The 9,461-nt window shown below is 38.3% G+C and overlaps 1 protein-coding gene across 1 annotated transcript; it reads right to left on the bottom strand.

Annotated features, from left to right (window-relative positions):
* Nucleotides 1-1,623: 1,623 nt before the first annotated feature.
* Nucleotides 1,624-8,067, bottom strand: LOC146681021 (low molecular weight neuronal intermediate filament-like). The gene is made up of 8 exons (XM_085449464.1): nucleotides 7,715-8,067; nucleotides 7,109-7,169; nucleotides 6,498-6,593; nucleotides 5,847-5,972; nucleotides 5,567-5,721; nucleotides 5,137-5,171; nucleotides 4,019-4,053; nucleotides 1,624-2,284 (listed from the first exon to the last, which is right to left on the bottom strand). Exons 1-8 carry the CDS (start codon nucleotides 7,915-7,917, stop codon nucleotides 2,270-2,272), a joined length of 726 nt encoding a protein of 241 aa, XP_085305590.1. The 5' UTR covers nucleotides 7,918-8,067; the 3' UTR covers nucleotides 1,624-2,269.
* Nucleotides 8,068-9,461: the final 1,394 nt, after the last annotated feature.

Genomic DNA, 9,461 nt, shown 5'->3' with positions numbered 1-9,461 from the left:
GTCTATTGTTGGCTCCCTCATTTCTTTCTTTCTGCCCTTTTCCTTAACATCTCTCATATCGCTCTTCTGATCTTTAACTTCATCTCCAGACACCTTTTATTCTTCTCCTCCTCCTCATCTGTACATTTTAGTGCCGATACGCATACACATACAATTTAGCTCATCCTTTATATACTATGGTAAATGCTTATGGAAAATGGTGTGTTCGACCTTTTAAATTTAAATTGAGGAGAAAGATCTGTTTCTCTACGCTGACCAAGAGGGCGAACATCTGTTGTAAGGAGCTTCCTGTAATCAGAGGTTGTGGATCAAACTATTGTCTTTGTCATCAACCTCCATCATGCAATCCTCCTCTGTTTTTGTCATATTAACATGTGTAAAGGTGGCCTATAATTGGTGCCTCAGGAATGTCTTTTGGCCGCTATACAACTGTATTAATGTACGTACATCTGAACACTTAGGGGGCATCCAGAAGGAAGTGGTTTGTCAACTTGTCAACTAGGGACTATAACAGCTACCTTGGTTGGAATAACTGCTGGTGACACAAAATAACCAGGTCCTGACTCACCAATAAGAAAAATAGATACAGTTGATCGACATATGACTGGGTGGCAAATACGTTAAAGGGTTACCTAGGCAACTGGAGCCTAAGATATGAGTGAATTGCTCACTGTGTGGATGCTCCTTTACAGACTGTTGAGCAGCCTGAACGGGCACACTCAGTACATCTGTGATCAGGGTCGTGAACTTTCCTTTGGTTTCAGAGCTGGTGGTTTGCTATGGGCAGAATTTTGTGCCATAGTTTGCTTTTAGCAGAAACATGTCTGATCTTTCCTTTTGTTAATGTTTATTTAAGAGAATTTCACCCAATCTCTGAGGGTCTTTTTCTTTTTGTACGAGAAACTCGCCGTTTGCCATGGAAAAATATGTATTTTGTGTATGGTTGCGGCAAGTTTCACTGCTACTTGGTAAGCAGGTAAGTATTTGGGTACAAGTGGGTGACTTCCACACAAATTCTGGGCAGCTGTAGAAATCTGCTAGCCATCAAAGCAGTGCTAGGAATGTTTTTGGTGCATAGTAATTTTGTGACCAATTTCATCTTGTGCCAGTTGCTGTGAAATCAGTTGCTAAAGCCAGTCACCTGGTCAGTGACCACTTGCTAGGAAAATTCCAACTGGTATTCCAAGACCATTTGGTAATTTGTTGGGGCAAGTTCCTGGCAGTTAGTTAGTAGTATAAAATGGTAACAGACCAGCACTTCTGATTGCACTGAAGTCCTCCTGATTGCTTGGATTGCTAGCAGGTTGCCAGGCGTTTGTGTGGAAGACTGTAACCTGTCTGCAAACACTTCAGGTTTCACTACAGAGTGAAAACTACAGAGCGAGTGTCTGCAGACAAGTCACAATGATCCATGCAAACGAGAGCTGACCGCAGCAGTCTGCTAGTAATCAAAGCAATTACATGGAATTGTTGGTGTAGCATTTTCTTCATGACCAGTTTAGCCCAATTCCAGCCAGCAACTATCAGCAACCACTTGTCAACCAGTCAGGGAATACAACATTTTCCAGTGTGAATGCTCATGGAGATTTAGGCGAACAAATTATTTGAAACATTTTATTTTAATTGGAAAAAACACCAATTTAATCTTCATATAAGCTTTTAATCCAACAACCAAACAAATGTGTGTGCTCATACATACATAGGTGAGTCTGCGTGTGAGATTGTATGTCTCTGTATGTCTGACATTGAATCAGAAGTGGATGCTACATTTCTGTCATTTGATTCTCGAAGGACCTTTGCATGCTGATACTTTACATGAGGTTATCATGAAGTCCTCTCCGAGCTCTTGACACACACACGCACATATACGCTATCATTCACATTAACAATAAACAGCTATTGCTTTTCCACACACAGCACATATGTCTGACCCTTAACTGACCCCTGACCCCCTAACTGCTGCTCAGATCAGATTTTGGGGTCATCACTGTCACTCTCATCGACTTCTTCACTGACAGAGTGACCCAAACTGTCCTATCCCATAAAATGTTCTTCTATCAATCAATTAAAAGTTAACACAAGTTCATGTTAGTGCATGGTTGGCCTACTGAAAAAGTCCCACCACTCAATGATCAAATAAGTTTAGAAGCACAGCTTTACAATTATACCACCAAGAAAAGACAGATTAGTGTTTTGTTTTGTTTTTTAAATTATTCTTCTTCTCTCCTGCCAGTTGTCATATTTTCTGCTGTTATATTGATGACTGGATTTACTCTGATTCGTCCTGTAGGAGAAAAACATTAGAAAGATTAAACCGACTATATCAGATTTTTATCAGATGGCTTCTCTGTCTGAATGCTTGTTAGCTATCTGAAAGCGAGTAAAGGCTCTGCCCTAAACACATAGAAACTACAACAGCACTGACAGAAAGATTAAAGTAGTTTTTATATTTATCCAGAAAAAAATAGAAATTTTATCTTGTAACAAAACTTTAAAGCTGCTGGTGTAGCGTGTTCCCAATGGTCGCTACGTGTGGATCACAAGGCATCACAGAGGCGAGTGAAGTTGTAATTTTAAAGGCTGACAACTGAGGTCAGAGGTCAAACTACCATCTACCTCTAAAGGTGACTGAAATCAGGTAAAGGGCTGGGGGCATTCTGCCACTTATTTTGGCAACATTTTCAAAAATAAGAAAAAAGGGCTGCTTCTGAAAGAAATTTGCTGTTTCATTTTGCCACTGGGGGCCATCAAAAATCACTAAAAAAAAAGTGGTCCAAGCTTAAACTTAAAGACTTCAATTTCTGAGCCTTTAAAAAAATGAGTGAATTGTGAGAAACACTGAAGTGACTAAAACTGAATCATCATTAATATCAAAATATTTTGAACAGGTTGAGATAATCTTGAAAATTGTCACACAGATGATAAATATGGGCCAATGGGGTGGAAGGATCGATCGGCTGTATCTGGTCATGCATACACAATTTTTGCCATTTGCTCATAATTTTTATTTTCAAATCCAGCTCCACAGACTAGCTTTACCTAATTCACGGATCAAAATAATCCTTTTTTATCTTGTTTGGGAACTTTTGCTGCCCATCAGTTCATACTCTGTTTGATACTATAGTCACAATAAAATAAAATAAAAACAGTGGCTATAGAGCAAAATTATTGTTAGCATGTGCAATGAACTTGTAATCTTGTGGGCTTTGAATTGGTTGCTTTAAAGATGGGGAGCAGGTGTGCAACCACTCACTGTCGGTTAGATCAACTAACATAAAAGGGCAGTAAGACTGAGTCAGTCTGTAATTTGACCAGGTTAAGGTAATAATTACCTACAATCTGTTTTTGTCTGCAAACACAGATGTTCACATTAACTATTTAGATTTAGAGTCAATTCACAATATCACAGATTTCAAACAGAAACACAGAAAATAATGTTAATAGTTGCTGTTGGACAGTGATTTAACTGCAAAATGACAAAGTTGCTCGCTCTGCAGCCTTGCTTTTATGTAGGAATATAACCCGTATACAACCAGCTGAGTTGAGTCCTCTTTTGTGTTCATCAGTGTGGACTGATTCAGACTGATATCAGCATGTTGCAGTCTTGTCTGAGAGTGCAGTCAGAGGCTGGCTGCAGGTTTTTGGAGACAGGTTGCCTGGTTGCTATAACTACTTGCAATCAGTAGCTGAATGCAAAAAGCACTTTTCAACATAATCACCAGACAACTACTTATTTTTCATAGTCTGGTGTCACTGAGCCATGAAAAAAGCTGCTTTAATTCTTCCTCTTCTTATAATTCACTTTGAAACGAAGACCTAAGAACTGTACCATTTGTTTGATGATGAATTTCTTTTCCTACATTTTCTAAAACAAAACGACCTGTCAGGATTCTTAAGAAAGAAAATTTCAAAACATAAACAACACACACACACACACACACACACACACACACACACACACGCACGAAACTTCACAAAGAAATAAAAACATGAATAGATAAAATTAATAGTATTTTACCCCATTGTCACTGGAACCACTGTCCGGATTTGAGTCTGCAATGGAATCGGAGTGTTTAACTTTGCATGCACCCTAGCACCATCTAGTGGTAGCTGCAAACAGTACTTGTGAGCCAGTTGTAAACAGGGTGAATACAGGATGGAGGGTGGAGGTGAATACAAGATGGAACGTCATTTCTGCTCAACAATGCAACAGTCCTTTCAATCACTGCTATAAACACCACAGCTTCCTTCATGTTCTTGTTATTTTCAGTTACATCAGTAGTTCCCAAACTTTGTTTTCAGAATCAGAAAGTCTTTATTTATCCCCAAGGGCCAACTAACATACAACAGAGCACCATGACGTTGAAGATACGGACAGGGCATAAACAGGCAGTAAGAGTGAGATAATAAATACACTGAATATACAGTATATACACAGTTTTAAAATTAAAGTCACTGAAAGGTGAGTAAATAACTGTAAGCGAGTAAAGTGCCAGCAGTATAAAAAGAGTGTAGAGTAGTTTATGTTTATGGGTGTGGGAAATGGTCTTATCGGCTGGAGTTAAAGAGCTAGCCCCTCTTTGTTTTAAAAGAACCACCCCCCCCAACCAAACTCCATTGCAGTTTATTTCACACTTCAAACCTTTTGTATTACAGGTTGCAATGAAATAAACTACTACCTCTTCACAGAGGAGCACTTTTGCAAATATGTGATGTCTTGATAAATTAAGCAGATACTTGAAGTTTATACAGCTACATTTTCGTCTGATGTGATGGCAATTAGATATGTATGTTAATGATTGGCGGATTCCCATGATGTATTGACTATTCTTCTTCAGTCACCTTTCTCACTCACTATGCGTTAATAGACCTCTGCACTGAATCATACTTGTTATTAAGCAGACAGTACAGAGTTTGAGAGTTTCACAATTATCTGATCGTATGCTCAGTCAGCCCTTCTTAATGTTTTATTTTGGTATGTTTATGCTTATCTCCAGATGGACTTGATTTTTGATGGACAAAAATCTATATTTAAACAGTAAGTTATGTGTATTTGACTCAGTGTGAATACAGTGTGATTTCACACAAATTGAGGTTTGTATGCTGGTTAAAGAGTCTTCACACCTTTGTTCTTACCTTCATCTGAATCCACATTTTTCCCTGTATTAATCCTGTGAAGACAAAAAGAAAAACGTTGAAAAATAATTTAATAAATAATATAATAATGTGATGGTAAAATGGTAAATGGCCTGTATTTGTATAGCGCTTTTCTAGTCCCTAAGGACCCCAAAGCGCTTTACACATCCAGTCATCCACCCATTCACACACACATTCACACACTGGTGATGGCAAGCTACATTGTAGCCACAGCTCTATCTATCCATAGATATAAAATCTTTAACCAGAATGATTGGATTTCATCCAGGTAAATGATTAAAAGCAACAACTTTAATGGTAGGTACTCCAGCCATGATTACAGCACTTGAATTTAACAACAATTATAAGATGAAGCAATGTAGCAGATAATAAAATCTGTCAACTTATTGAATACAATTGAAAACATCACCTTTCTTTCATTTTTTCCAGCAACTTTGCGTAATGTTCAATATCAGCCTCCAGATCCGTGCTGTTGTTGAGTCTTTGCTCATATCCTTTTAGGTTGTTCATCAGTTTCGTCATATTGTCTTTCATTCTCCCAAACTCTGACTCTATATTCTGCATCTGTTTTATCATGCCAGGTTCAAAGGTTAATGTTTTTATTTATATAAAAAACAGTTCAATTCAGGCTCTTGGGTAGCAGAATTTATCTTTACCACAGCAGTTAATAATGATAACATATCTCCAACCTTTGACTGGTGTTTTTCAAGACTGATCCTCTTAACACGCTCCCTGATCTTTTCCAGTGTTTCCATCAGGTCTGAATTGTTATTATCGGTCTCAGTCTGGTTCTGACTCTGCAGCTCATTGATCTTCTACAGGAGAAGAGGAGACAGGTGAAGATAAACAGAGGCTTAGAGTTAGGATTTATCTATATGAGCTGTTGTCTGTACACATCACATTAATTGATTAACCTCTGTTAACATTGTTAACAGCTGGTAACAACTAAATGCATCAGAACCATTACTGAAACCATACTTAGAACAAATTTTAATCACTGTGTCAGGTTCTTTAAAATGATATTTCTAAGTGCGCTAAATTACAAAAATACATAAATTTGCCATCTTAATATCCAGCCTTAGAGTAGAATAAACCCTCTCATGGTTCTCTTTGGCAGCTCTTGATGAAGGCTAGAACAAATCTACCTACAATTCATAGATGTGATGGGTTTAATACACTTAATAATAGCTAATGTTCTGTTCTGTCCTAGTAAGCCATGGGAGTGAACCAGCACAGTGCTGTAACTGAGAACTTCAGTCTTTTATCTGTGAAGAGATTGTATAAAAACACACATCATCCTGAATATAGCATAAAAAATAAGAAGAAAAGGAGGAGTGAACCTCTTCATAGATCTCCTTCAAGAACTGAATCTCCTGCTCCAGCAGTCCAGTGCGTTTCTTCTGAAACTCACAGTCCAGCTCAGCTTTAACCTTCTCCTGCAAAATTAAAAGCATTTATTTTAATGAAATATCATTACATCATGCAGTCTAACATTATAATAGTTTAAAAAAAGCATACATATTTTAAACAACTCTCCATTTTGCTACTCCAATTCCTGTAAAACTGTGGTGTCAAGAATATGACCCAGGGACCAAATTACAGGCCAAACAAATGAAGTCCATAGGATGGCTTTGAAAAATGTGGCATTAAATTACAAACAAAGAGGGTATGAATTTTGAGCTTTGTCCTGTTTTTTGGCTGTTTACAGCCTTTTTGCTGACAAAGACATCACCCATAGTTTGCCATACAACACCAAAGTAATTAAAGGATTAAACAGAACCAAAGATCAGCTTTATATTATTTATCAATTTTTTTTCTTTTTCAGTTTTAGTATTTCATCAAACAACAGAAAACTATAGATGAACCAATTAATATTTAAAAAAAATGTTTGAGTGGGTCCATCCCTGCTAATAACAATAAAAAGATAAAATTATTGGAGATTACAAATTACCTTTATAATCCTATTTAACTGGTCTTCTGCAATTTCTCTTCTTTTTTTCTCAGCTTCCAACCTGGACGCCAGTAAGATACACAGATGAGTTTTAGACAGAAAACCTTTGATGAGCAACTGGTTTCATTCAAGCCAGTGTACTCTTAGTGCTGGTTCTGGATAAATGGGAAGGGTTGCATAAGGAAGGGCACTGGCACAAAATATTTGTGAAATCAAACAGCAAGAATGTGATTTTTGTATTGAACTGCTGATCTGGCCTCCAGTGTGCCAACAGAGTGCCAGTGGAAACTATTCTGCTCTTGGCCAAAGACAAAAGAAGAGGAGAGGTGGAAGGCATGTTAGGAGAGAGAGATATATCACGAGACAGAACTCAGGAAATAATTTGCGGTTTTAGTTATTTAAGTCAAAAACAGTTCTACATTTACTATTTTACATGTGAGTGTTAAGTAAGAATAGGCCTATACTAGTTAATCTCCAGCAAGATGTTGACTGTTTATGGATCCAAAACAGGTTTTGAATTTATCAGTGAAAAAATAACAGTATACATAATAATAATCACATTATCAATATAAAGACTCACAAATGCCCCCTTTTGCCCCTTCCCACCTCAATGTTAAGGTTTTCTGCTCCCTGATTATTTCCTCGTTGTCTTCTTCATGCGCCATGCTCAACAGCTCCTTCATCTTCTCCTCAACTATGCCATGGATGGACTCATTGTGCTCCTGATAATTCACCTGATTATTGACCTTCTTGATGTAGGTGGCAAAGAGGCTATTCAGTAACTGCAGCTCTTTCTTCTCCATCGCCATGTTTGCAGAAGAGCACTCAGTGACTTTGTGGGAAGCAAAGCCTGGGCAGTAAGAGGATGCAGTGTGTGCTGAAGAACTCTAGGAGGAAATGCTGGAGCTCACAGAAAGCCTGGTGAGAGCTGCAACTGAAGCAGAACCTGCTTGTCGATCTATTTGTAGGTACCTCCCCCTTCGCTTTTTACCCCCTCCTCCCTGAGAAATGTCCTTCCTGATCCTCCCTCTCTCTTTCTTCCTCCTTTAGCTTATCATTTTAAATTCTTTAACATTTTTTCTTTGTGTCATCTTTTTACATCACCTTTCAATTCTCTCTTCCTCTTCTAGTATTTTCTTCAACTTCCCTTTTCACCCTATTTCTACCCCTTCCTTTTTCTCCCTCTGTTACACTCCCCCATTCTCCAGTTATTGTGCTCTTTTTCTTAACTACCTAAGAGGGTTAATTTTCTTGCAACTACTATTTTTTTTGGATTATAGTTGGATACTGGAGGAAAACAAGACAAATTGTGGACCAAATAAGGCAAAACAACAATAAGCGTGTTCACAAGAAGTGCACAGAGACACTAATCACACAGGTACACCATTAGTTGTAACTAACAACAAGCATTGTAGCCTTTCGTGATATGTGCTTCAAAATATAAGTCCATCAATGCAAACATTTATTGTCAATTGATAAAAACACAAAAAATATATTTTTGGTGATTTTGGGTAGTTGGTTCCACATTGAAAATAAAATAAAAGTGAACTGCATGTATAAAATTTATGCTAAAGGGAGGGAAGGAAGGGTATGCAAGAGTCAGTAAGCAGTGACTTGGGAGTGGGACCAAGTTGGCAAATCTCCTAAGTTAAGGATCCTAAGTTAGGGTTAGGGTTAGGGTGTGTCTCCTAAGTTAAGGAGTTAAGGATCTGGAAGCAAAGCTGAACAATGGCTTAGAGTAAACCTTCACACTGAGGTTTCACTACCTCGCTACCAGTAATGGATGACTTGCCCTCTCGTTTCCACATTCTGCTTCGTCTACAGGAACCATACCAGAGGGATTGACGAGCTCTTTGAAATATTCCTTATAGTTGTATCCTCAGTTGAAGTCATCCCCACGCTTCCAGGTTAACAACAGTCTTGTTCCATGGCCTCACTGAACTCCTCCCACACCTTGGGCCTATCTCAGCTACCATAGGGCAAGAGGCGAGATAAACCCTGGACAGGTCATCAGTCTGTCACAGGGCTACCACAGAGTGACAGACAACAATTCACAATCACACATACCACCCAAAGTTTGGACCCACAAAAGAGATGATGAGAATATCCAAACTCCACTATGTGCAATATCCATCTTTTCTGGCTATAATCCACCACCTCAGGGATAATGATGCTTTCCCAAGTCAGGGCAGGAATGTAATCTGTCCAGTGTACCCCTGGTCTGGCAGTTTGACTTGCTTAAACCACTTCAATTGGATCCTTGCAATGTGGAGGAATAGACTATGAATATACTAACTTTTTCTCTTGATGAAATCATCATTGAAAAAAAACTGCATTTTGTATTTACTTGAGT

Source organism: Copadichromis virginalis, linkage group LG23 (assembly GCF_057382275.1).
Source record: "Copadichromis virginalis isolate Kocher_CV1m ecotype Utaka linkage group LG23, C_Virginalis_male_GT1.1, whole genome shotgun sequence".
Taxonomy (NCBI): domain Eukaryota; kingdom Metazoa; phylum Chordata; class Actinopteri; order Cichliformes; family Cichlidae; genus Copadichromis; species Copadichromis virginalis.
This window is presented reverse-complemented; position numbering and strand designations above follow the sequence as displayed.